This window comes from Puma concolor, chromosome E1, assembly GCF_028749965.1.
Source record: "Puma concolor isolate L17-30 chromosome E1, mPumCon1.1.hap2, whole genome shotgun sequence".
NCBI classification, from domain to species: Eukaryota; Metazoa; Chordata; class Mammalia; order Carnivora; family Felidae; genus Puma; species Puma concolor.
The window spans coordinates 22,939,822-22,967,564 of record NC_141680.1 but is presented as its reverse complement, the minus strand read 5'-3'; the positions used below and the strand labels follow the sequence as shown (position 1 = coordinate 22,967,564).

At 58.3% G+C, this 27,743-nt stretch overlaps 1 protein-coding gene across 1 annotated transcript; it reads right to left on the bottom strand.

The window, feature by feature from the left end:
- TMEM132E (transmembrane protein 132E) lies at nucleotides 1–26,585 on the bottom strand. Its single transcript, XM_086686624.1, has 9 exons — nucleotides 26,353–26,585; nucleotides 11,644–12,690; nucleotides 10,050–10,196; nucleotides 9,581–9,773; nucleotides 8,634–8,777; nucleotides 6,100–6,305; nucleotides 4,251–4,539; nucleotides 3,136–3,327; nucleotides 1–2,153 (listed from the first exon to the last, which is right to left on the bottom strand). Exons 1-9 carry the CDS (start codon nucleotides 26,583–26,585, stop codon nucleotides 1,098–1,100), a joined length of 3,507 nt encoding a protein of 1,168 aa, XP_086542750.1. The 3' UTR covers nucleotides 1–1,097.
- Nucleotides 26,586–27,743: the final 1,158 nt, after the last annotated feature.

Sequence of the window (27,743 nt, the reverse complement as noted above, 5' to 3'; positions counted from 1 at the left end):
CGCCTTCTGTTCTCCGGGAGCTGCTGCCCCGCCCCAGTCTGGTCAGCCCCATTTATTTAAGAAAATCCGACACAGTGGTGGGTAGAACCCAAGAGAGAAGTGGCTGTGGGCTGGGAGGGGTAAGGGAGACGCCCGGCTCCCCGCTGCCTTTGCCCATCCCGAGGTCCTCCACAGCATCCCCTGGTGCCCCCTCCCCCTCCCACCGATTCCGTTCCCTGGGGGGATGGGTGGCTGCCCCTGCAGAGAGGGAGGAGTGGTCAGCAGAGCGAGAGGGGCGGCTAAGGCGTAGTGTTGACCTTGCTGTGGGCTTAGCAGGGGGACCGGGCCTCCCGGGGACTGCTCAGACCACAGTGCTGGGGTGTGGCTTGCTCAGGGCCGGCCCAGGGCTCCTCCCCCTCTAGGCTCCGCCCACAGCCGGTGGGGATAGAGGGAGTCCTGAGATCTCCGGAAGGTGCCTGGCATGGTCCCAGACCCCTCTGTAGGGTCAGCTCCCAGGTCCTGGGAAGGGACTGGGGGGGGGGGGCACCCGGAAGCCAGCAGATGCTACAAGTGTCTCCCCCATCCCCCACGTTTTGTCCACAGCAAGATCCTCCGCAGGGCAGGCAGCCGCCGTCTCCCCACCCTGCAGGACAGAAATCCCTGAATATTGGTTTGAGAAAAGTCTTTGTGCAGCTTGTGACACAAGACCCCCCCAAGCTCCCCCACACAGGGGGAAGACAGGGGACGTGGGGGGGGCAGGGGCGGGGCACAGTGTGGGCCCACCTCACCCCAAGCTTGGCCTCCATGCCTCACTTTTGGGGCAGGGGGTTGTCTAAGATGGGAGGAGGTTTGGAAAGAGTCGAACAAGGATTGCTTTCCTCCTAGCAAGCTCCTGAGGAAGGAGCCCTCCGCCTTCGGTGGCACAATTGGGTATGGTGCGAGGTGGTGGCGGGGAAGGCCCAGCTGGGGCAGGCGGCCGCCCAGCACAGAGCAAAGCTGCAGGGGCAGGGAGTACGACATCCGCTTCGGCCCGCCTGCGTCAGTGTGAGCAGGGGTCCCGGTCGCGTCCCACACAGAGCCCACCCCCCCCCCCGGGGGGAGGGGGCGGGACGGCGCCTCTACGCCATATCTTTGATTCTGCGCATGTAATTGTGCAGGTCTGGGGGCGCGGTGGGCCGCGTGGTGCCCGCCACATCCGGGCAGCCCCAACCCAGGTCCTCTTCGTCCTCCTCGTCCTCTTCGCCGGCGGGCACCGAGTCATAGGCCAGCTCCTCCGTGGGCAGCGTGGCGAAGGTGGTGAACTTGACCCGCTTGCGCTTGGAGGTGGGCGAGCTGGCGGGGTCCTCGGCCTGGTCCCGGGCCGAGCCGCCCGACGAGCCGTCGCCCCGCCCGTGCACCTGGCTCTGCACGCTGGTCTGTGAGCTGCCGCTGCTGTGGTGGTCGCCGTGGCAGCAGGCGGGCACGGTCTCCAGCGGGTTGCCCGCGGGCGGCGACAGCTCCGCCTGCCCCCGCAGCGGCTGCCCGTTGCCCAGGAACACCCAGTGGTGAGAGTGGTCCATGCTGGTCTGGCCCTCGGGCGGGATGCGCTTGTGCCGGTAGCGCAGCACGAAGACGATGCAGTTGATGAGGAAGACGAGGATGGCGAGGCAGAAGACGCCCAGCAGCGCGTACATGCCGATCTCCAGGTCCGTGAGCCCGCGCGGCATCTGCAGGAAGCCGGTGGGCAGCGGCAGGAAGTCTTCTGTGGGCGGCACCGCGGGGCTGGCGGTGCCCGGGCCCGGGGCCTCGGCTGGGGGCAGCGCGGTGCCCGGTGGGCCGGCTCCCCGGGCCTCGTCCTCGCCCCCGCCGGGGCCCGGCTGGCTGGGCCCGGGGTAGTCGTACGTGGGGTCCTCCTCGTCCCGCCCAAAGTGCACCCGCAGGCCCACGGGGGTCGTGGCCAGCACACTCTTGCGCTTGGTTTTCTGGCAGCTCTCAGCGATGGTGAGCTCTGCACGAAGCAGTTCCCCCGCCCCCTCGGCCTGGGCCACCACCAGCGGGAAGGCCCGGTCCTGGGTCACCGTGGCCACCCGCTCATCCAGGCTGTTCACCAGCAGCCCGTAGTCCCGGGGGCTGTACAGGGAGAGTGGGGCTGTGGTGCCATCGCTGTAGGAGAGCCAGAGGCTCAGGAGGGCTTCCTGGAAGAGGAGGAGGAGGAGGAGGAGAAGGGGACAGGAGTCAGAGAGCTAGTCCTGGCTGGCTTCACTGGGAGATACCGAGCAGATGCTGAGCTCTATGAGGACAGGGACTGGGGTACTCTGCCTCCCTGCTGTAATTCCCAGCACTGGAACTGTGCCTGACGGGTGGCAGGTGCTTAGGGAGAATTGTTGGAGGAGCAAGAAGTCTTCCTCTGGAGGTTGTGGGGAGCGTCAAGGGCTCAATATGGCCTCATACGGCCCTGAGAATTTCCTTGCCCACTTTATCCTTCGCCCCTTGATGGGCTGAATGTATGCTCTGCCTTGGGTCTACCTCAAGTCCCTTTTGCTGCAGGAGCAACCCCATATCTCCACGCCTGACCTTGGGATCATCCCCATGAGACACGTGGACATTGAGAACATACACCCCACCCCACCCTTGTCCTCCGTTAAAACATTCTGAGCACTGCCCCTCCTGCAGATGAGGAAGCAGGGCCCAGGGAGAAGGGATTGGCCTGGGGTCATGGAGCGGGTTAGGGGCAGGGGACCCTTGGCCCGGTGCTCAACACCAGCCTTCTGGCTCCCTGTGCTCCTGCCTGTCACCTTTGTACCTCTGTCCTGTAGCCTACGCCCTGGTGGATCTGTCAGGGGTGGGGGGGGGGGGTGGCTGTAACCGGGGCTCCAGAGATGGCTGAGGGTAATTCTTGGGGGTGGAGGCACAGGTGACGGGAGTTCTCTGAGAATCTGGGAGAGGGAACCCTCAGCAGGAGCATCTCTGGTGGCAGATGCAAGAAGCGGGACCTTGGCCAGACTCCCGGTGCAGATGGCAGGGGAATGGGGTGGGCCGGGTGTGTAGGGCACAAAGGGCAGACAGATCTTCCATTCAAGCCCTAACTTGGGGACTCATGGCCCCAGGGAAAACTGGAGTTTCCTTCTTCCTTCCACACCCCAAGCCCCCAGATTGGCCGGCTGGGCATCCAGTTACCTGCTTGAGGAAGCTGAGGGTCTGCTGGGCGGCCGTGGTGGCCAGGATGGTGTGGCTGCTCCCCGGGCTGGGCCGCAGGGAGAGGGCGAGGCTGGCCACCACCTGGGCCTGCAGCTGTGTGATGCTGACCTTCTCCTCTGTCACTGTTAGCAGAGTCTCCCCAAGCACAGACTCCGTCAGCGGGGACACCACCTGAGGCAGGGTGGGGCAGGGATGGGCGAAGGCCAGGAGAGCACCCCCCCCCCCCCAATTCCCAGCCTGGGAAGAAAAGCCAGTGCTGCAAGAGAGGCCCACCCCTGGGGGCGGGCTGGGGGGGCAAGACTCTTGGACTCTGCCTTAGGGCTGCAACAGGAAACCAGGGTCCAGAGGCCAGGTGAGGGTCAGGGGCTCGCCAGAGCCAGGCAGGAACACGGATGAGACAGGTGGGCAGATTTTAAGGTCAACAACAGCCCCCCACAGCGATAAATAGCCATTGATGTTTGGCCTCGATGTCAGAGAGACAAAGGGGGAAGGTAGGGACCTTGGCAGATAGAACTCACGCTCATGTCAAGGAGGCACCAGTACTGACCAGCTGATGATTGCCAGGTGGGAATGTGGGCCTGGTATTTTGTAAAACCAGAAATCTAGATTTTGAAAAATGAGAAACCTCCCAAGATTCCAACACTGGATCCACTGCTTTACAGATAAATCACGTCTGCGGGCAGATCCTAGCCCAGGGGCCATTATTCACAACCTCTTAGATGGATGGTTTCTGCCCAGGCACCCCGCTGTAGGAGGGTCAGAGTTGAATTCCTAAGGTCCCCGAATTCCCCTTTCTGGGCCCTCTCCTCTGCCGCCTCTCCACATCCACACCTGCTCTCAGGGAACACGCCGAGCGATCTACACGGGTGGGTAAAGGTTGATAGGGCTTGCAGGGAGAGCCTTCACCAAGGGGGCAGTGAAGGAGCTCGCCTCTGGTGGTGGTGGCGGGGGGGCAGGGGCGGGGTGAGGGGAAGAGAGTGTGTTTTGGGGGCCGGCTGGGGTGGACCCCAGAGGCCCTAGAGATCCCGTCCCGGGAACGTCTGTGTTCTCTGCCCGCAGATCCACAGAGCTGCTGGCCTTGGCCTTGTGCCTACCTTGAAGGGCGTGGTGCCTGGCTCCAGGCCCGCCAGCGTGCTGCTGTCCACCATGCGTGCCACGCGGGGGTCGCCCACCCGCATAAAGTCGCTGACCAGGTCGGTGACCTCCACCAGCCAGTCCGGGCCCAGCATGGTGACCACCTGGTCGGTGCCCTCGGACGATGTCGTGTGGAACTGGGTGAACACCTGCAGAGTGGCGTGCTGGTACTGCAGGGTGCAGCCGCGGCTGGCGCTCTGCCTACGCTCCTCTTCCTCCTCGTCCTCATCCTCGCTCTCCCGGGCCGACCTGGGGGGCGGGGCACAGCGGGGTCACTCCCTCACCCTTGCGCTGTGGGTGGGAGCCGTGCAAAGGGGCAAGCCCCCTCCCTGCCCCGTTCCTTCTGTCTCTGACAAGCTTGGAGCCCGGAGTCCCCAGCCTTTCCTCTCCTAGAAAGGCACCTCCTTGACCCTCCCTTGTGCCTCCCGGCCTCTGCTGGGCACGCCCGGGAGAAGCTGATGTCAAATCCTGACAAGTGCCGTCTCTCTCTCTCTCTCTCTCTCTCTCTCTCTCTCTCTCTCTCGGCGCCAGGCGCCTGGCCCTGTTCTCAGCTCTAAACTGGAGCGAAGGCAGCCCTTGTTACAGACTGCCAGAACGCTCGGCCAGATTGTATCCTTACAGCCGTGCGGCAAACAGATGAACTCGGAGGTTTAGCTGGTGCGATTTCGATTTCCAAGCAGCGTGTGGAATGTGTGGCCTGGTTCCCCTTGCTGCTCATCGTGAAACTTGAGAGCAGAGAGGTGAGCCGAGGGAGGCGCTAGTAAGCAAAAGGGCGCCAGGACTTGAGGATTTGGGAAATTCAGCCTATCCAGATTGCCTAAGAGGCTAAAACCAGGAGATTTCACTGTCAGGGAAGCGTGCTCTGGAGAGAGAGCAGAGGGCGTGGCTCGTGCTTTGCTACTGCTCTGGACGCATCCAGCAACCAGAATATCCCTTCACACAGGTCTCTTGTGCCCGTGTTAATGAATCCTCACAACCATTCTATGAGGTAAGTGTTAATGTGCCTGTTTTGTGGACGAAGAAACGGGGGCACAGAGAGGTTATGTAAGTAGTCCAAGGTGGCCCAGCTAGTAAACAGCAGTTAGGATTTAAACCCAGCCTGTCTGGCTGCAGAGTTCACTCTCCCATCATGACTCAAAGCAGCACCTAGTGGGGGGTGGCGGGGCAGGGCAGGGGCTGGTTCCCCTGCAGAAGGCCCCCTCCCAGACCTACTGGGTCAGAATCTGCATTTGAACAGGCCCTCAGGGGATTCATGTGCACATTCAAATTTGAGAGGTTCCGATCCACCAATCCACCAATCCACCGGACCTTGCTTTTCCCAATCTCTACAGAACTGAGCTGAGCCCAGCTCTCCCTTGGCTGCCTGCTTCTCCCCCAGCCCCTCCCCTCCCCTCTTAGCTGCCTGCCACTCTTTCTCTCTCTGCCCTGCTGGCTTTCCTCTCCAGCAGCAATGAGGGGTGAGTGGAGGACGTGCCCCAGAGAGGCATACCCAGAGTCACCTCTTCTAGGAAGCCTGCTTGGACTTCTCCTGGAGGAACAGGTGGCTGTCTCCTTTAGTGCCACTCGATTCCCTGCGCACAGGACTTCCCGTGTCTACCATGTTCATGGCGTGGCCGGGTCAGGCACTGGCCACACTCACCCCATGTCTCAAGCACCCATCAGTGCCTGGCACACAGGAAGCTGCTCAATAAAAGTTTGCTGATTGCATCACCGACCTGCAGACTGTATACACCTGGGGTCTTACACACATGCGTGGATCAGTCCACCTATGAGTATCCCGAGTGTCCACTGTGTGTGGAGGGGCTGTACCTCCGGTCGGGGAGGATAGGTACCCTCCAGCCCTTCACTTGGCTGAGGCGTGCGTCCGAGAGTTCGATGTGCAGGGGCAGCTTGGGGACCCAGACTGTCATTTCCAGGGGGGCGTTGAGGAGGTCATAGCGGAAGGTCACCCTGGCGTTCATGGACCCGCGAGACTCCTTTCCACTCACAAACACGTAGTCACAGCTGCTGGATACCTGGGGAGGGGGAGGGAGGTTGGTTGGCCTGTCTTGCCCTACAGGGGGCATCCTGTGCGCTGGAGGGGAGGTGACGAATTTAGAATTTATTTCCTCAGGGGGGAGACGTCAGCCTCTGGTGTCCCTGTTCCCACTGTTTCTCCACCGAGCATCATCTCTCAGTGGCTACTACGGGAGGTTTTTGCTCCCTGGCAAGGAGCCAGCGTGCCCGTGATTTTACACAGACCACCTCTCAGAGGAGCCTTCCGGCGGATGCCCCCCCCCCGCCCCTGGGGGCTGGCTCCCCTCCCCCGCATGACTGCCTGCGCTCTGGTGCAGGTGTCACTTGGTAGGACCCTCCACAGTGCAGAGGGGGCAGGGAGCCTGTCCTGAGCCCACGACTCCTCCACGGCCCATCTGGCCCTGTGGCCCCAGGAAAATGAGCTGCTGGTTAATTTCAGGCGCGGGGACTGCTCTAGCCCTGGGGTGGAGGTGGGGGACGGGGAGAGGAAAAATCAGGACAGACAGGTGGATGGTTGCCACCGGTGGGTGCAGCTCTTACGGATGCATGCCCACCAGGACACCGGCTTATACTCCTAGAGGTTCGCTGGGTGGGCACGTGCCTGTTGAACACATCTTGGTGGACACCTGTGCCCACTCGCTGACACCTGTGCTGGTACTTCAGGGCAGATGTAGGTGGGTGTGCACGTCAAGTGTGCCCAGTATGTACCCGGCACACGCAGCAGTGAATCTTGTGTGCAACGCATTTAAGTGTTCCTGCCGCTACAGGCCCCTGGGTGCCCACCCTCGCGTGCGAGGAGGGTCTAATCATGCGGCTTGCGGGCGTGGGACACTCTGGAGGCTCTGGTGGGGGCGGGGAGGGGGCCAGGGCTGTGGTTCATCTGTGAGGAGCCCCTGGCTCGTCCCAAACTCTTGCCAGCTCCCTTAAGCATCTCAGATGGGGGGTGGTGGGACGTGGGACAGCAGCCCTGCCAGAAATGTTCATTTCCCACTTCAGAAGGCTGGCAAAGTCCATTCAGAGTGTTGGCCAACTCCATAAAGAACCTGAGTGTATTTCATTGAGAACGGAAACAGATTCCACTTAGCGTCTTTGCGAATTCCCCTTTGGTATCTAGGCCGTCAAGACTTTGTTCTGGTCCATTCTGTGGCCAGGGTCGGGGAGCGTGGGTGGGGGGGGCAGGGGCAGGTGCTGGGTGACAGCCTTTGAGAGCAGGTCTATTTCTTCCTGACGCAGCCTGCCAGCACCAGGAAGCCCCAAGGGCCTGGGCAAGGCTTTTGCTCTGCAGGGGATGGGGCTGTGGTACCCAGCCATCTGCTCTGGCTGACTTTGAAGGGGGCATTCTTCCTGGGTGGGGAATGGGTGAAGTGAGGCTCCGGCTCCCCAGACCTGGAGGGATCTGGGGCAGAATGTGGGGAGAGAGAGCGAGCACACTCCAGGCTAGCCCCAGTTAGCCAGAGGGAGAAGGACACCCACGGCCCACTTCTCCTGTTCTCCTTCACGCTGAGCTATTTACAGACACAGGGAACAGATTCTGTTGTCTGATCATCTGATTTTGGCACCTGCTGGAGGCTGGCCCAACAAACAGCTCACCCACCACACAGATACTGGGGCTGCACCCTTGTGCATCATGGCCTGTGACACCATCCAAAACCAGGGCCGGGGGCAAATCTGGAGGCCCTCTTGGGGAGGTGGCAAATTGGGAGATTTGAGTCAGACCGATGTCCTGTTTGCTGGGTCGTGAGGACCGGGGGCCCAGAGTGGGTCTCTGGGGAGGAGCTCTAGCTGGGGGGGGGGGGGGGGGCTTCAGGAGTTGGAGGACTTGGGGGTGTGTGCCCTGAGAGAGTCCTTCCTTACATGACCTTCACCCCTGGACTAACTCGCATGCTTCTGGGGCTTCCTCCCAGAGCTGAAGCTTCTCCATTAGGTCACCAGCAACTGGGTTCAGGGCATGTCCCTGAGGGGTAGGCTCCCTCCCTACCCCCGCTGCCTTCCCTGATGGCTGTCATGGGCAAGGGCTCAATAATCACTTGCTGGATTGGATTGAGCTCAGGCTGTCAACACTGCCTTCTCCCCTCTGCCTGCCAAATGGCCTCTTTCAAATTCCTGCAGGAAGCCCTCTAGGATAGCAGTACCCAGGGCTTTTCCTCACGCCCCTCAGGCCAGACGTGGGATGCGAAGCTATTCTCCCCCACCCCCATTTCTCCTCCACTTGCCTACCAAGGGGAGCTGCCTGGGATGTGAATCCCCACTGGCTTGGGGCTCCGCTCCCCCTGAAGGTCTGAGGCCTCTTTCCCTGTGTGTGGGGGGCCCATCTCCAGGACGCCCACCTTGATGATGTCCTCATTGTCAGACTCGCATTCCACCAGGGCAGAGACATCTAGGACAAGTCCAGTCACCTCGATGGCGATGACCTTGACAGGGATGGCCACCGTCCTGCCCGTCAGGATAGCCGTGTTGATGATCTCTGTGTCCTGCAGGGAGGGTGGGGCCCTGATGAGCTGGGGTGCTTCTGGTGGTCATCTGCTCTCCCACGACAGGCCAGCCAAGGCTCAGGCTCCTGGAGCCCCCACTCCTCAGATACGCGTCCTTCCCCTGGGGACACCAGCACGCATGTGCAGAGAGGGGCCTCCGCCCAGTCTCACTTGCCTTCTCAGGTGCTCTGCTCACCTGGCCTCCTGCCACAGCCTTCAGGAGGCCACTGTGCCACCAGGAGACAACCCTTCGCCAGTCCCCCACCATCTTCTCTCAACATCTGACATGCTTCTCAGCGTCACATCCAACACATTTGCTGACCATTCCAGGTGCCCTCAGGCTGGCCCACTGACTCCAGACTTACCTCCCATGGCACCCCCAAGTCCATTGCTCCTTAGAACAAACTCCTCACTTTCCCATCACCGCACCTTTGCCCACACAATCCTCAGCCTCGAGCACCCTCCTCATCTCTGGTTATATAAGCCCTTCCTTCCAGGTTCAACTGCATGGCCGCCCCTCCAGGAAGCCTCTCCTGAGTGCCCTCTCCATGGGTGACTTCTCCCACCTCTGTCCCCGCGAGCCTCTGCTGTCCTACTCCAGCACCAGGCACAGAGCACTGCCTGCCTCCAGTGAGCGCGCGCACACACATGCGCATACCTTTACTCACAGGCATGCACTTGGCCGCAGGCTCACACGGATATGCGTTGATCTATACACACGCTCAGCTGTGCACATGCCTGTCACACACACGCGCCTGTGACAGACGTGTGCATCCACTGGCCCAGTCACCTGCCCCGCTCACCATGGCTAGGGGCAGGATGGCTTGTACATCCCGCTGGATGACCGTCAACTCGGTGACCGCCCGCTCCAGGTCAGGCAGGGGGCTGCGGCCGCGGTAGTCAATGTGCCACATGATCCTCCTCTTGACCGACTGGCTGGTAAAGTTCTCCATCTCAAAGTCCAGCTGCAGGATCTCCAGGGGCCCCTGGCCTTCCCTGCAGGGGGGAGGAAGGAAGCAGAGCCCGGGGGGAAGAGCTGGGAGCAGCTCGGGATGAGGACCCCGATGAGGACCCCCGCCCTCCTTGGCATCCTGCCTCCTGGAGCTTTCTGAGCCTTTTCCAGCTACCTGAGGTGCCCCGACCCGGACCCCAGAGCCCCCACAATCCGAGCCGCAGCCCTTCTGTTGGTCTGGCTTCCTCCATCAAGAACTCCCCCACCCCTCCCAGGTGCTATCCTGTAAAGAGGTGGGCAGAGGCACCACCTCAGCTTACCAGGGGGGCAGGGGTGTGCCCTGCGCCCAGGCCACATCCACAGTGGCTGTTGAGTGCTTTGCCCCAGTCAGCAGCTCCGAGGTCACATGCCACTGACCACTCCGTGACTTGGTGCCCAGAAGGGTCACACCCTTCTTGGCCTTCACCCTGGGACAAAGTGGGAGGGAGAAGAGCGAGAGGGTCAGCCTAGGGCCCGATGGCTGCCCACCTGGCCACCCCCACCCCCCAGGCTGGGGCTGGGAGTAGGGGGAGCAGGTGAGTACATTACCCTGAGTCCTAGACTTCATGCTTGAGATGAACTTGGGGAATCTGGTATCATGTGGCTGAAAATGCTGACCTTCAGTGGAGGCTACAATTGCTTCTACCCCATCTCTCTGCCAAGTTTTACCAAACCTCTACTTGCATACCTTAGTGACAGGGAACTCACTACTGTGCACATCCCATTGCATTCTCAGAAAGCCCTTAAGGATTGGAAACCCCATTCCTATACTTAGTCATGGGTTCTGCTGGGGCAGGAGAGAACAATCCTCCTTCGTCTCAATTGTAACAGTTCTTCAGACAGCCGGAGGGGAGCGGGTGTTCCCCGAGTCTCTCTTTTCTCCAGGCCTAAAATCTCTAGCTCCTCCAATTGTTACTTTTTGCCACAGGTTCAGGTCACCGTCCTCTGGACACTGCACACATAAGGTGTAGCGCCCTGTACTAAATACAACACTTCAGCTATGCTCCGATTCATACTGGCTAAAGCAGAATGGTGATCACCTCCCTAATTCTACATGTTTACTCCTATTAATGTAGCCCAAGATCTGTGATGACTGATTTAACTCATATTCACATTCACGTATCAATCATTGAATCAGGTCTCATCCCTCCCAGGAAGATCTGAACTTTAAGGTGGTACACTCAGGAGAGAGGGTAATACTTAACTCAAAGAAGTCGGAGGCTAACGGCAATGTTGTGGGTCCTATGCATAGTGCCTGGGGTGGGGGGAATATTTTGGTGGGGCCTTTGCTACATTCTCAGAATCATTCAACGTGGTTTAAATTCCATTCTGTTTTGTGAGGATGTGATATGGCTTAAGGTTATTTCTGAATTTGTGGATTGTATCCTGTTCAGGGTACAGAAAAGGCTGGGACTCCTGAAAATTTTTCTCTTAATTCCAAGATTGGGCAAATGTCCTGACACACGGACACACTACTGCTCATTTCTGACTGCCAGCCAGCGGGCTGCTGTCTGATCTCCATTTCTTCTCTTTGCCTTTGGTCTCCTCAGCTGCAAAATGGGTACACCGTTTTAAGTTACACCAGCTAAGGCCTAAGGGCCCTTCCAACCCCATTCTATGATTCTTGATACCTATGCTTGTGAAAACGAACATTTCTCCTTCCCCATGTCTGTGAGCTACGGAGGTAGGGCAGAAATTTTTGTTGTCACCGGGCAGATGAGAACACTGAGGCTCAAATAAGTAAGGTGCCTTCCTGAAGTAGCTCAAGTGAGAAATGGAAGAAGTCGGATTAAGGTGCTGGCTCACCCCTGCAAGCGGCCAGGTATGCATTTGACCTTGGGACGCGGGCGGACCCTCCCCCCACATGCCCCCTACCTGAGTGTGAAATGCTCCACGCTGGGGCTGGAGGGAGAGGAGGAGTTGGGGGCCAGGTAGAGGAGGACGCTGAGCACCTCGCCAGGCTTGAGGGGCCGATCAGGCAGGCGGATCATCAGGTTGCTGTCCAGCCTGTGCTCCTGCAGGGTCCTCCTGGGGGGCGGGCGGAACAGGCTGATGCTCCCGATGCGCAGCAGGGGGTGCTGGGTGGGGCTCTCTGCGCGGGCGCCTGCCCCGGGCCCGGCCCCCCGACGGGCGCCCCCGCAGCCCCCAGACGCGTCCGGGGCGTGGAGGGTGTAGTAGAGCTCAGCCTGCTGACTCTCCCCGGCCGCCTCGGGTTCCAGCCCATCCGGGGACTTGCGGCGGGCGGCGGGCGGCGCGGCGGGGGCTGGGGGCCCGAACCAGGCCAGGGGCAGCTCCGCCCGCACCAGGCAGGTGGCCAGGCCCCCGCTGAGGCGGCAGGAGCTCTTGACTTCCCGCGCGTCCCTGAAGGCGTGCAGGCGGACGCATGGCAGCCGCTCGGTGACGCCGAAGTCGTCCCAGTCGCGGCCGGCCACGTAGAACAGCACCTGGGCCTCGGGCTGCGAGGCCGGCACGCGGGCGCGGACGATGAAGGCCCGCACCTTCCAGTTGACCGTCAGGCGCTCGGGGATGTCCAGGGTGCTGGACGGCTGCAGCAGCTCCCGGGCCACCACCTGGCTGGTGCTGAAGGGCCCCAGGGAGACGTTGAGGACGGGCAGCTCCTTGGTCTGGAACACCACGAAGGGCTCGGAGCGCTGCAGGGAGCCGTTGGCCACCGCAGGCGGCGGGGGCCGCGCGTCCCGCAGGAAGAAGGCCAGACGCGTCCGCGACAGGCGGTAGCTGACCGGCAGCACCGGGCCGGCCTGCGGGCCGGGTGGGCTGGGGCTGGCAGGGTGCGAGCGACCCGAGGCTGGGGACAGACAGGGGAAAGAGCCCAGAGGGGTGAGCAGAGGCTGTGCTGGCACGGCAGGGCACCCCAGCCTCCCACCCCGCAGCGGGCGTCCGTGCCAAGCGCGCCCCCCTGTGCTGCTGTGTTAACCTTCCGCTCACGGTTGCCTGGTTTCTTTTGCTGCAGCGTGCGTGTAAACCGGACACTAGCGCAAAGCCCTGTGAGGCTTTAAAGAGGGTTTATCCCCCCACATCCTCATCTGTAAAATGAGGATGAAATTGCTTTCTGCCTCCAGGTGCGGTTGCTGAAGACTTCCCGAGTAGTGTGTGCGGGTAAAGGGCCGAGAGCGGAGAGGGGGCCCCCAGAAAGCGCTCTTACCATTCCAACCTGCTCCACGCTGGCGCCACCGGCATTAGCTTATTTGATCCTCAGATGGATCCTCTGAGCTACACAGTCTACCATTTCCACGGATTCAATCGTGTTCTGTCAACAACTTCTCTCTTTTGAGAGCTTATTCTCACATGTTACAGGTAAAGGTGCAGAATGCTTAAGCAACTTGCCCGAGCCACATGAGCCAAAGGGGCCAGCAGTAGGCTTCCAACCCAGGGCCACCTGACTCTCAAACCCAAGCCCTTTCCTGCTCCCTCTGCCTCAGACGGTGCAGGGCCCCCAGAGATCCCTTGTCTCCCCCACCCCACGCCCTCTCCCCATGCGCTGTATACACAGGGAATGGGACCCCACTCTCCCAAACCCAACTCAAGCCTTGGGTCTGCCATCTCCGGTCCCCTCCCCACATCCCAGCAGGACCCTGCCAAAAGCAATTCTACCTCTTGACTCTGTGAGGTGTCCTGAGTTGCCCCCTGTCCTCCATCCCCAGAACCCTGCCCCAGTTCTGGCCTTGATCCCACTGCTATGACAACATAACACCTCCTGACTGGGTCTCCCCTCTCCCTCTAACCACCTCCCTGGCATCCCCTCCCCTCCACAGCAGCAGAGAGATTTGTTTCTCCTGGACACAAATGAGACCTTGCTGGCCCCTCACCGCCAGCTCAATTCCCGTTGGACACTGTTCTGGAATAGGAAGGACCAAGCTGTGGGGGTTTGAGGTTTGAGAAGCAGCTCTGGATCTTCTCATCGGCCCTGAGTCACTTTCCTCACCTTTAAAATCAAGTTAATAATAATAGTAATTGATAATAATAATAATAATAATAATACTGGTCTTAAAGGATGTTGTGCTGTCACTTGCTCTGTTTTTGAGAATCAAATAAGAAAGAACTCTATAAATTGTGCATCGCAATGCCAATGTCTGTAAGCATTTTTATAGACTCTTTCCCTTCTGCTTACAAGACAAAATCCAAACTCACTTTGTGCCTGAGTGTGGCATTCAGGGTCCTCTACTGTGGGGTTCCAGGCTCCCCTTTGCCCCAGGATTCCCCCTCCCAAACCCACGCTGCCAGCATGACTGGACCATCTCTGCCTGTAGCACTTGCTGATCCTGCCCCATCTCCCCTCTTTGCTCATGCTGTGCCTTCTGCATCAAATTCTCCCTTTTCCCAACTGCACGCATCCACATCGGAATCCTCCTCCGAGGTCCAGCTCCAATGCCACCTCCTCCAGGAAGCCTTCCAAGGTATGACCTCAAATCCCTGGGACTCTCCTTCTCGGAGGGGACTTTGCATCCTGTCTTGTATGGAAGTTAGTTATCTAGGAGGCCGTGCACTGAGCAAGCCTCTGACAAATCATGCCTGATTTACGCGGAGTGATTTGCAGAGACCTGTGTCCCAAGGAAGAGCCTTCTAAGCAACGCTATAGTGGTTCCTTGCAGTTTATGCCCATTTATTATTTTGCCACCATCAATGAAACCTTGATAGTTCTACAGACCTTCACATCCAATTCCTCATAAAGGCAATGAACTAAAAATTCCCCGCTCTTGAGGCTCTGGTGCCTATGGCCTATTTTTTTTTTTTTTTAATCTGTGGTTTAATTTCCTCATTCAAAAAAAGAGGCATTTGGCTTGGGGCAGGGCATAGGCCCGTGCGGCAGGCAGCCCATGCTTTAATCACCAGACTGCTCCTCCCATTCCCTGGAGAACTCTGCTCCCAGGCCACCTTCCCCACTAGATGCTCTGAACCCTGCAAGGTATGCTGGCTGCAGTGGCGGGGCGGACAGCTAGGTCCAAGACGAGGACAGGAAGATGTCTGGAGAGATGGGAAGAGCCTTCCTGGCTGCAGTCCCTGCCCCACAGTTACCCCTGGAGTCTCTGAGATGCTGTCCTTGCCATCACGGGGAGGCTGGTCCAAGTGACACATGTTGGAGTCCAGGGGAACAGCCCGAGCCAGAGCTCAGAAACCAACCAAACTGCTTTGGAAGCAGCAGGAAGCAGGCAAACAAAGAATCCAGGACTCAGGTGCAAGGTTCTCCCCGTGACACTCATGGGCAAGATACTTCCCTTGGTTCCCATATCTAAAATTGAGATGGTGACATCAGCCCCTTCACGAGGATGTGGAGAGTGGCTAAAAGGCCAAGGGAGAGGAGGAGGGGGGCACTGCTCCGTGTGGTGGGATGTCCAGGGCTTGTGGGCACTGGGCCGAGGCGGGGAGGGGCCACCGTGCTTGTCCCGCTGGGGTTGGGGAAGGGCAGCTGCCATAGCAGTAAGTGCTCAGCATCCGGGGTGGACAGGCTGGGGACACGGAACTCATAACCACTGACCCTGCCTTGCTTACTGTCCCCAGGAGATCCCAAAGGCTGCTAAGTAAGCACTTAGTCCCCTTTGACGACACTCTCATCGTCCCCACCCCACGGTTGGCCATCTGGACCCCTTGGAGGCACAGTGGGGGCAGGAGCCACCAGATGGGCAGAAGACTCAGAGGGGCACAGGGGAGGGGCCTGGAGGCCATGTCCGCATGCACCCCTCTGCCCTCCATAGATTTTTGTGGCATGAGCGGAATTCTCAGAACCCGACGACTGGGACGCTCTGTGGGGTACAAGGGCCTCCTCCACGAGGCATCCGAGAGGAGACCGGATGGCCGCTGAGGGGGATGGTTCTCGGTGGCAGGCAGCAACCTTGCAGATAAAGAGTCTGGGTTTCTGAAAGGGGAAGCGACTTGTGCTAAGAAAACAGCTCGCTTTCAGAAAGGAGAGCCAGAAAAGACAGTATTAGGGTGGTGCAATTTTCGTATTTGTGTCATCATGACACACGACACCCCCTCCAGTCACCACTGTGAGTCATTCTATCCTCTGAGGCCCTGAGGCCTCCTCTGTGGTGGAGGTGAGTGTTTTTGAGGCCCCAGCACTATAACCTCTGCTCTCCTGCCCACTTACTCTGGAGCATAAAGGAAGCTGCTTGATCTCTCTGGACCTCAGTTTCCCCAGGGAGGTGGGAGAGGCCCTGGAGGTGGTCTGGGGTGGGTGGGGGGCTGGAGGGGAGGAAGTTGAGGCCTGTGGAGCTGTCAGCAGACAGGTCAGGTTTTCTGGAAGGCTATCTGGGAAGGTGTGTGTGTGCTAATGTGCGCACTGGCCTGTTATCTCAGCATAAAGCAGGGCCTGGCCTTGGGAGGAAAGAGCTGCTGGCAGGTTCCCTGAATGACAACAGTCAGGGGAGGGGAGGATCTACACAGAACTGAGGTTGGTTGGGCCCAGAGGTGGGGGAGAGGTGCTGAAGGGGTGTGGCTGGGGTGGACATGACAGCCTGGACCCCCCCCCCCCCCGCCCCCAACACAGGGGGGCTGATCTCACGGGCTGGCGCACATCCACCCCTCGGGCCCCACATCAGGCACCCCACAGGGTTCTTCAGGCTTGGCTTTGAACCCTGGCCACTCTTTGCCCCTCACGCTCTCACTTGCTCCCCAGAGCATTGGCCTCCAGGCTCCCAACTCCTGCTCTTGTGTTTGGGCCCAGCTCACCCTGCAGACCACCCTTTGCACTGTGTTCCTGTCAGTGGCCTTGACTCTCCCCCGGAGCAGCAGCTAGGTTCCCCTCTGTGTAAACAGCTTTGGGCCTCCGGAGGCATTTGGGTGCAGCCCTGGGAGTCAGAGTAAAAGCAGGGTAGGGGCAGAAAGAGAGGGAGACACAGAATATAAAGCAGGCTCCAGGCTCTGAGCTCAGCACACAGCCCGACATGGGGCTCGAACTCACAAGCTGTGGGATCATGACCTGAGCAGAAGTTGGACGCTCAACCAACTGAGCCGCCTGCTGATAGAGAGGGCTTCTCCACATCTTCTCAGGCACATGATGGGTGTTAGGAGTTGAATTGTGACCCCCACCCCAATTCATACGTGGAAGACCTGACCTCCAGGACCTCAGAATGTGGCCGTGTTTGGAGACAGGGTCTGTAAAGAGGTGATTCGGGTAAGATGAGGTCATCAGGGTAAAACGAGGTCATCAATCCAATACGCCTGGTGTCCCAACAAGTAGGGAGATGAGGACACAGACACACAGAGTGAAGAGCACGTGAACACACAGGGAGAAGACTGCTCTTTGCAAGCCAAGGAGAGAGGCTGCGGGAGAAACCCACCCTGCTGCCACTCTGACCTTGCACTTCTGGCCTCCAGAACCGAGAAGCCAAAATTTGTTGTTTTAGCCATGCAGTCCGTGGTGCTTTGTTAGGGCCACCCAAGCAGATGACCACATGGGGATTGGCTGTTTCTGCCCCCCAACAGCCTCAGTTTCCCCAGTCAGGAGTGGAGACACCATCCAGGGGAAGAAGCTGGGAGGGGATCATGCTGGTTTTGTGCTCAGGGATAATGATGGCGGCTGAGGCAGTCTCAGCCTCTCCCTGAGACTAGACCCAGAGTGTGACCCTTCCCAACTCAGCTGAGCCAGCTCCTTCTTCCCACAGCCCCAGAAGGCACATACAGCTCTTTACAGCTTGGTAACGAAGAATGGGGTGTCTGTGGATGCAACAGGCCTGAACTCCCATCCTCCTCGAATCTTCTTCCCCCACCCAGCTTCCCTGGGCACTGAATCTGCCCAGTCCCTTGGGGAGCACCGACCCGGGGCCACTTTGGGGTTATGCTCAGCTGGGATGGGGTGTGGGGTCCCATCTTCTTTCCACGCTCGCCCCGGCTCTGCCTCCTCCTGAAGCACTCCCCCACGCCTCTCACTAGGACCCGTGGGTGCTGCTTTGCTCTGTCCAGCTCTGGGTCCGACTGATCTGGAGCTTGGCCCTGGTCTGGGTGTAACATGCAAATTACCATCGAACTGCTTTGTTAGTCACTTCAGTGAATGCTCCCCGCAGGCAGGACGCTGGCCTGCGCGCCCCTTCACCTGTGCAGAAGTCTCCCAAGCCACCCCCGACACCAGAAGGCACCTACTTATTTATGCTTTTGCTTTTCCAGCTCGATGGCGATACAGGCAGACACGGGGCCTGGACCAGCTTTGCGCAGCGCAAAGGGTGGCACTCAGGGGGTGCTTAACAAGTCTCAGTTCTACCCTCTTATGAGACACCTGCGCAGGGCCAGTGGCTGGACAGAGGCCCTCCCCCCCTCCTTGTTTTTAAGTTTATAGGTTTATTTATTTTGAGAGACGGAGAGGGTATGAATGGGGGAGGGGCAGGAAGTCGGGGAGAATCTCAAGCAGGCACCAAGCTGCCAGCGCAGAGCCCGATGCAGGGCTCGAACCCACAACACTGTGAGATCATGACCTGAACTGAAATCAAGAGTCTGACGCTCAAATGACTGAGCCACCCAGGTGCCCCACAGAGGCCCTCCCTCTTCAACTCAGTCTGGTTTTTGTGGTCTGGGAGCACAGCAGGGGCCTCTGGCCACCCCCACAAAACCTTCCCACTTTCTCCCCAGACACACAGGCTAGCCTGCCACCCCCACGAACCTACTGAAAATATAAATTAATCTACACGGAGGCTACAGCCAGGCAGGCTGGGGATGGGGGTGCCTCTGGCCATTTCCCGGCTTCTAATCAAGATCAGATGCCTCCTGCTTCTACCTCTAATTGTCCCCAAATTAAAACTAATCGCTTGCAAATCAGAAAAAAAAGATCGTCATTAGCTCTGGTGAGTTTGAGGCTGAGGGACACAGCAGGGTGTCCTAGCAGGGCCTGAGGGTGCTGGGCTGTGCTGGGAGCCGCTTGGTTACTCACCTGTGTGTTTGCGCGCGCGCGCGCGCACACACACACACACACACACACACACACACACACACACAGGTGCCGCACCAGATGTCAATGTTTGGGGAGCCTTTGGCACTTGCTCCTGAACTTGCCTGAATGTAAGAATCAGAGGAAGCAAGCAAAACAAAAGCAAACAGATTCTAGGGCTGGACCCAGGCTTAACACAATCGGAGTTTCCAGGGGAGAGACCTGATGATGTGTGTTTATCAAGCACCCCAGGCGCTGTTATCACAGAAGTTTGGAAAACATGGCGCCCAGTGGGAAAGGCTGGGAGACACTGAAGTGACTTGTATGACATAATTTGGTGATGTTGACAGTGGATGATGAAGTACCCAGAGCCTAGAACGGTGCCTGGCACATACAGGTGCCAAATCTGTGAAGAGATGAATGAATGAATGAATGAATGGGAGCAAGAGATATGGTTGCTGTAGGTGGTGAGGATCCTGGGGTCTATGTGTCAACTATCAAGAGGCCAGGGATGGGTTTGCACAGTGACCCCCCCCCCACCAAGCTCAAACCTCCAGGCCCACAGCAGAGGTGTGAAACACCCCTGGCCCTGGAGAGCTGCAGGGGAGGAAGCTCCCCTCTGAGGGTGCCTGGAAGAGGGCTCTGGCCGGGAGGAGGGGTGCCCCGGTTCCAGTCCTGCTCTTCCTTGGCTAACGAGTAGCTCCCACCCGGGGCAGGCATGCCATTTCTGAGGACCCATTTCCCCATATCAGTAACACGGAGAATCAGTCATCAACCCATATGCCAGGAACCACAGAGTGAGGTGCTGAAGTGGGAAAAACCTGTCTTGAGGAAGGTTTTTGGTTTTCATTTGTGGTTGTTTTCATTAGTGAGATCCAGTATTAGCAAGGGTTTTAAGAAACGGGGCATCTGCACGCCCTACTGTCGGAGGGCACTGTAGACAATTTTCTAGAACGCACTTTCAAGATACGTTTTAAAGGTTTTGGCGATGCTCATGCTCTTTGCCCCAGGAACTCCCCTTGGGGAATCTCGTCCATAGACATCGGCTCAGAGATTTATGTAAAAAGATACTCACTGCGATGTTACGTTTATAAGTAAAAAATATGAAACACCTAAGTGTCCAAAAGCAAGACATGGTTAAATAAAAGCAAATGCTTAAGAATGGATGTGTGCAAGCATTACAGATCAAGTTTTCAAAAAAAATATTTACTCAGATGGGAAAATGCTCACAAAATAGTTTGAACTAGACAAAGAAGGGTGTGAAATTGGCTCTATGGCATGATATCAATTTTACATAAAAAGATGTAGACACCGGGAGGAAATACATCAAAATGCTAATAGTGGTTATCTCTGGGGGGTGAGGATTACGGGTGATTGTTAGTTTTTACTTTATGCTTTTATGTACTTTCCAGTTGTCTGCGATGAACATGTACTGCTTGTAAAATTAGAAAGAAAACAATAAATGTCATTGAAAATGAAGGAAAGTGTTTGAAGCTATTCCGAGATTTTTTTAAAAAAGGAAAATAAAAAAAAAAAAGAAAGAAAGAAAAGGAAGGAAGAACCTGTGTGGTTTGGGAGCCACACAAACTCACGTTCAAATCCCAGTTTTGACACTTCCTTAGCTGTGCGACCTTAGGCAAGTTACTTAACCTCTCTGAGCCTCGATTGCCACACCTGGGAAATGAGGATAATAGAACCTATTTCATAGGGTTGCCATGACTAAATAAACAAATTGCCTGGTGTAATTCCTGGCACAGAGTCAGTGTTCAGCGTTCAGTGTTTATTCATTTATTCACTCAACACGTATTGGTTATTTCATTGTGAGAAGGGAGAAGTGCTGATCTGCTTTTCTCCAGCACTGGATGCATTGTTTAGCTCACAGCAGGCCCTCTGTCAATGTCTGTTGAGTTAAAAAGGACAAGTACAGAGATGACAGGCACATGAAGCACAGTGTCCCAAGGAGCTCGAAAGTGTCACCGAGGCTGAAAGGATTACTAGTTTTGGGGGCCCCTGGAATCCAGCTCAGGAAGATCTGCCGGTGGCCTGCTGAGTGAGCTGGGGCGGTTTCCTCCCCTCTCTGCACCTCATCAGGAAGAAGCGGACAGTCCCTGAGCTGCCTGCCACATGGGGGACGTAGGGGTGGGCAGGGGCCATGTGTGCAGGGAGTCTGGTGGGTTCTAGGGCAGGCAGGGGTCAGCCGGATAAAGGAGAGGTGACAGCTGGGCCCATGGGCCCCAAACAATGCCCTCCCATATCCCCTAAGGCAGGGCCTCTATATACTGTTAAACAGTTTGGGTCTTGTACAAAGATGCTGGGCCCAGGGAGCCAGCAGGAAATTAAACCCAGCCCCGGGCTCTGCTCACCAAGCCCAGAGCCTGGTGCAGAAATGCTTCTGCCTTTTCCCTATGTGATGCCATCCGGGCTGGTCGATATAGGTATGTCCCCACCCAAGGCTGGGGCTGTGGTGAACCACCTCTTTGAGGAGGAGCCCGGCGGAGAAATGGGTGCCTCCCTGAGGTCTGGGTCCTGAGATGTCTGTCCCCACCCTGAGCCCCACTATCCCTCCCTCCCCAGCTTCGCTCTGCCTCTTCCCAAAGCGGTTCCCTCAAGGCGAGGCTGTCTCACCATGCACCTGGTGTGACAGCACTGAGGACCCCCGTGGGCCTGTAGCCCTGGCTGGGCTGAGCGGAGCAGGAGCTCCAGGGAGAGGACCCGTGGCAAGCCAAGCCTCCAGTATCCCACAGCCCCCAGGAGGCTGCAAATCCTGGGGAGGCAGCCTCCCCATGCTGTCACACCCCCTGCCACACCGGGCTGGAACAAGCCGAAGGGAGGGACCAGTAGAAGGGGCACCTGTCCACTCCGCCCAAATTGCCTTCTGCCTGCGGCACTGATGATTGGCCAGGTCGCTTCCTGCATCTACAGGAGAACTCCTGGTCCCTTAGCTGTAGCAATGGCAAGATCCCTACCCTGCATTTACAGATGAGGAAACTGAGGGTCAGGAAGGCTCCCCTCAGATTGGCTGTGCCATCAATCAGCTGTGTGAGCTTGGGCAAACGGCTTAGCATCCCCCTACCTCAGTTTCCTAAAGTGTCCAAGGGGGCGATAGTCTCTCTTTCGCTGGGCTGCTCTGAGAAGGAAATGCACGTGTTATAAGATGACCTATAAAGTACTTCACCCATGTCTGGTGCACAGTCAGCCTCTTTATTTAAAAAATTGTTTTTAACGTTTATTCATTTTTGAGAGAGGGAGAGACAGAGCGTGAGTGGGGGAAGGCAGAGAGAGAGAGGGAGACACAGAATCCGAAGCAGGCTCCAGGCTCTGAGCTGTCAGCACAGAGCCCGACACGGCGCTCGAACCCACAAGCCGTGAGATCATGACCCGAGCCGAAGTCGGAGGCTCAACCGACTGAGCCACCTAGGCGCCCCAACAGTCAGCCTCTTTAAATGTCAGCTACGGTTTGGCAGTCATTGTCCCCATCACCGAAGGGAACCCACACAGCCTCCTGAGCCAGGGCCCAGAGAGCCTCCGAAACCCAGTGACTGTTCCCCTTCCTCACTATGTCCAAGCCTTCTGGTGCTTTGCACAGAGCCATGCACAAATGAACGACCAGGGTGGGGTGGGGGGGGGGCCCTGGGAGGTTGTGTGTGCTGATTCACAGCCACGCACACCCGCACGCACGTGCACACACGCAGTCTGGGCCAGTCTCCAGCTTCCAGGCCCCCTGCTCCAGCCCTATCCCGGGCCGGCATCCTGACCTGGCGACTCTTGCTCCATGAGACCAGCGGCTGCCTGCCGCTCAGCTGTGACCGGTCATCTTTGAGAACAAGGGGAGAAATCAGATGCAGGCAGAAACAGAGGGGAGGAGGAGAGTATTGGTGAATGAGAGACAGTATCAAGCTCTGCTAACTTGGGGGCTGGGAGTGCTTCTCAGGGGCCCAAAGGAGGGCCAGGGCACCGGAAGTTCGGGTAGCCGTGCCCCCCAGGGAGCTGCTGTGGCCCCTGTGTGCTGGCACTGACCATCTGTCCAGTCCTGCTCCTGGGCACCTGGCAGGGGACCTGAGGCCCAGGCAGGGAGGATATCCTGGGTGCACAGCAAGGCAGATGGGAGACCCACTGGAGCCAGGGCTCTTGTTCCCCGGCTCCCTGCTGGTCCCAGGGGCACTATCTTGCTGGCCCCAGAGCCTTGCAGCCAGAGGGAAGCAATCCCAGGGCAAGACCAAGCCTGGTCCTGAGGGACTGGTTGAGCCAGGCTCACTCCCTTCCCTTCCAGCTTCTGCTCTCTCTGTGGGATGCTGTAAGCTACAGATGGCCCGGGGGTCCAGAGCCTTGGGGCCCATGAAGAGAGGGAGGGTGAGAAGCGTTAGCCCTAGAGAGGGTGATACAGACCTCTTGGGGGCAAGGACTTGAAGATGTGGGATGGTGACCTTGGGCTGGAGGAGCCTGAGCCCAGAGACAGGGTTCCTGGGCTGGGGGAGCCCAGGAGAGGAGGGACAGAAGCCCGGCCCCTTCCAGATGCCCAGTGTCCCAGGCCCCCCTCCCAGTGCCTGCTCTGTGAGCCTGCCCTTATGAGTCGTGAGTGTGTGTCTGTCTGTTAGTCTGTCTGCATCTGTGATCCCAGGATGGGGACCAGAGGCTCAGACAGGCTTGTGAGGACAAGGAGGCCTTGTATTTCCAGGCAAGCATCTCTCACCCCTGGGGAACAGCTCTTTTATTGACTTCTGAAAAGCTGGAAGGGACCCCGTCCTCACCTCTGCCCCCTGCAACAACTATCAGGGCGAGTGAAACCCTCAGTCTGCCCAGCTGTAATGGGTCTGATGTGAGGTCTCTTTTGTGGTGGGAAGGGCTGAGCGGGGGTGGGGAGTGGGGTCCAGGGTGGAGGAAGAGGGGTTGGGGGTTCATATGTGGCCAGGTCTGGTTTCCACTGGTGGCTGTGGGGCTCAGAACAAAAGGAAGCTGCTGGAAGAGCCCCTGGTTGCTGGTGAACTAAAGGATACTCTTCAGCAGCCCGCTGCCCCTCCCCACCTCGGGCCACGTGAGGCGGACGGCTCCCTGCTTGGCCATTCCTGTGGGGGTCCCCACCTTCACACCCAGAACCCTAAGCCCCTAACCCCCCAAACACCCCTGTTTCTGGGATTTCAGGAAGACCCTAAGTGCATGGGGGATAGGGCAATAGAGTCATACTGCTGTGCTCATGGGAGGGGGCTTTTGGAGATCAAGCCCTGCTCTACCGGTCCAGTCCTCCAGCCTCGGGCGGGAAGAGGGGAGGGCAGCTTCAAGGAGGGACCCTCCAAGGGAGCAGGCCTGAAGGAGGCGGGTCCCCCAGGAGGTCACAGCCTCCACTAGAAGAACTGCCCCCCCCCCCCCCCCCCCCCCCCCCCGGGGCCTGGAAACCCAGGCTTGACCTACTCTGCTGACCTTCCCAACCCAGCTTCTGGTTCAGGCTCCCAGGAGGGCAAGGGGAGGGGGAAAGCAAACATGAGGCAAGGATGAGGGAACTGGGCGGGGGGGGGGGGGGGGGGGGGGGGAGGGGGGGTTGGTGTTGAGAAAAGGAGAGAGGAAGCTAGAATCAGGAGAGCAGGGGGGAGGTAGAGGAAGAGGACAGAGAGAAAGAAACCAGGAGAGGGAGGGAGGAAAACCTCAGCCTGGCGGGTGCCCAGGGGGATGGAGGGGTAAGGAGGTGGGCCGAGGGCAGGGGTGGGGCGGCCTGGCACTGGAGCACGCTGGGCAGCCGGGCCTGGGAGCTGCAGCAGGAACCGCGGGGGAGGGGCTGCTCTCTGAGTTTCACTAAATGACTAGTGGGCATTATCCTAATTATAGCGGAGCAAGCTGAGCCTTCCCACCGGCGCAGCCGCCCCGCATCTCCTAATAAACAATTAGCTGCAAACAACAGAAAGAGAGAGAGAGAGAGAGAGAGAGTGTGTGTGTGTGTGCCTGCCCATGGGGTTGGGGGTGGGGTTTGGAGCTGGGCCTTGGGAAGGGAGGCTCTGGGGACAGCTGGGAAACCACCTCACCCCTGCAGCCCAGCCCAGCCCAGTCTGGGGGTCAGGGCTGCAGTGAACAGAGTGGCCCCAAAGGGCCGAGCAAGCCCATGGGGGGCCCAGCTCATATTTAGAGGCTGCCTACGGACCGCAGGCATTAGGCTAGACTCCTGTCCCCACGATAACTCCAGGAAATAAATAACATCCCTATTTCTGCCTATGAGGGAACCAAAGCTCAGAGACGCTAAGAGGCTTGCCCAAGGCCACACAGCTGGGGTTAGGCTCCTTCAGGCCTCCTGATTTCCCTAGCCCTGGGCTCATTTCCTGGGAGCAATGGAAGCAGGAGACCTGGCATGCTGGACCAACTGAGCTGTGTTTCCAGAACAGCTCTGGCGGCTGGCGCTATTACGAACACAGGACTTTTCGGCCCATCCACAGCCCAGGTCTCACGTTCTGACAACGGTCCGAGAGGTGGGCCTTCCTCTGAGCCCGTTTTAACTGAGGCTTCCTAGAGACAGGAAGGTATCTGTTCAAGATCTCAGGGGTTCTGTGGCAGAGCAGGGTTTGGAACTCAGACTCCTGGCCCCTGGGACAGGTCAGCAGGGTGGCGGTAGGGGGGGGTGGTCTGCTGGGGCTGCACAGCCAAAGCCCCATCTGGGGAGTTTCCAGCTGGGGAAGAGAGAGCCACCCAGGAAGGAGGCGAGCGCACTCCAAGCTGGTCTGGGCATCTGGACCTGGAGGAGGACCCCATGATTGTCCTTCGGTATTGAGCCTTGCCTTGGTCTTCCTGACTCACTTACAAGCTGTCTAGTGTCTTCACTAGAGAGTCTTCTGTGGCCCCCAGCTTGGGGCCTTGGGAACTGGGTAGCTGGCCAGGGAGGCCCCTTCCTGAGCTGGCCCCTGGGCTGGAACATGTGTGTGTGAGGGCCAGTTTGGGGACCAGGGCATTGCCCCCTGCAAGGAGTGACCTGGGCCTGCAGAATGAGTAGGCCTGATACTGACAGTCCCCCCTCTCCCCCCCCCCCCCTGTCCTGGGCAAAACACAGTTGGTCACTTTAAGAAGGAGGCTAACCATCCTTTCTCTGTCTGCCCCACAGGGTTGTCAAAGGGCGTTAAAAAGAACTAGGAAGTGTCCCGCAGGGTGACTGTAGGACCTGGGCTGGTTTCCTGGGGGTGGAGGCGGGGAGCCCTGGATGATGAGATCCGCCTGCCAGCTGGGAAGAGAGCAGATCTTTGAGCCTCAGCTCCCTCACCCACGAAATGGGGCCAAGGAAACCCACCTCTATACGGGTGTTATAAAGAACAGGTGTGGACAGCCCTACTGAGTGCTCTCACGGACTCTGGCTCACGGGTGTCCCCCTTCGGCCCCATGGAGCCTTCCGGATCTGCTCTGCCCTACCCTAACTGCCCCTCGAAGCCTAGGCCCTCTTGTGCCTGGTTTCTCTTGGCACCACAATGATTGACGGTCAGTCATCTACCTGATGCGCCACGGGCGTTTCTGATCCAGGGCTGGGGTCTTCCAGACTCTGATTGTAACCACCCACTTTACGGATGAGAAGACTGAGGTTTGGAGAACACAGACACCCTGCTCCTCCTCCTCCGCTCTGCCTCACTGCAACCCATTCCTCTTCCTTATGGGATGCTTTCTTTCCTCCTCCCGGTCCCACATCCCCACGAGTGTTTCATTCCCACAGTGCCCCGGTCGTGGGTCCTTACTTGCTCTCGAGTCACCTCCTTCCACTCTCCAGCCCACACACCTGGGTCTGGGCCACTCCAGCCATACCCTCTGCCTCTGTGCCTTTGCACATGCTGTTCCCTATGCCTGTGGTGCTGTTCCCCACACGCTCCACCTGGTGGGTGCTCCTTGACTTTTGACTCCTCTCAAGGGTCACCTCCTCGATGATGCCCTCCTTGACCGCCCCCAAGACCGGGTTAGGCACTTCTGAGCTGCTCGCATTCACCATTCCGCATTTTTCTCTGTACAGGTTTTGCTTCCTCTTAGACCGAAGCCTTGCTGAGGGCAGGGGCTGGGCCTTTCACCTTGCAGCCTGACCACCCAGTACAACAGTCCTCAATAAAGATATTCAACACATAAATATTTACTCAGCCCCTTCTCTGCTCAAAACCCTGCTGGGAGCTGCCAGGGAGCCAGAGATAAAGAAGATAGTTTCTGCCCGGAAGGAATTTGCAGGCTAACAGGGAGACCAGACAGGTACATAAATAACCACGCTAAAAGGTAGAATGCTGCAAGGCTCAGGAGGAGTGCAGGGTACCCTGGGTGTTCTAGGAGAAGCCAGATGCCCACACAAGAAACGCCGGGAGGGGGAGGAGGGACTGAGTGGCGGGGCCTTGGAGCAGGGTAGAAATACATCAACCAAGGAGTGTGATGAGACCCGGGAGGTGCGGGGCTTTCAGGCAGAGCGAGCGGGGGTGGGCAACAGGGCCAAGGGTGAAGGCAGCTCTGGGCTGGGTGGCATAGGGAGCTGAGGTGGACAGCAGGTGGCAGCGAGGGCGTGGGAAAGGCTTTGGTGCTGGACGGATGAGTCTGGGGATTTTATCCCAATGGTTTTCAGACTGTATTCCCAGGGGCCCTGGGGCCCTGCAGAAGGGTCCCGGACCCTACAAGGCCTGGGGGTGGTGCAAGGGGGGTGCCACAGAGGTCCTCGGCAGGTTTTGTAGACAGGGATTTTCACAAAGGCTTTCACGTGAATAATTGCCTTTAAAAGTTTGGGCCATCATGCTGCGGGTGATGGGGAGCCCCTAGGGATCTGGAGCAAGGCAGGGAGGCCAGAGGTGGGGCCCAGCCTTATCTCCCAGCGCCTCCCAGGCACCCCACCCCCAACATACACTCAAGACAGCGGGCAAAAGCAGGAGACACGGATAAAACTGCTGTTCAGAGGGGCTGATACAGGGCATGGGAAGCAAGTGCCATAATTACAAAGAATTTCCTGAGCTCATGTTATTGCAACAACCCGTCAGGTCAGCCTGGGCTCCAGGCATCCTGAGGTGAAGGGGCCAGACCCCGTGGCGGGCACCTGCCCTAGCCCCCCATCTCACCCCATGGCCCCCTCCGCTCACAACTGCCTTCTTCTCCCTCCTCTCCCATCCTGTCCCTGTCCCTG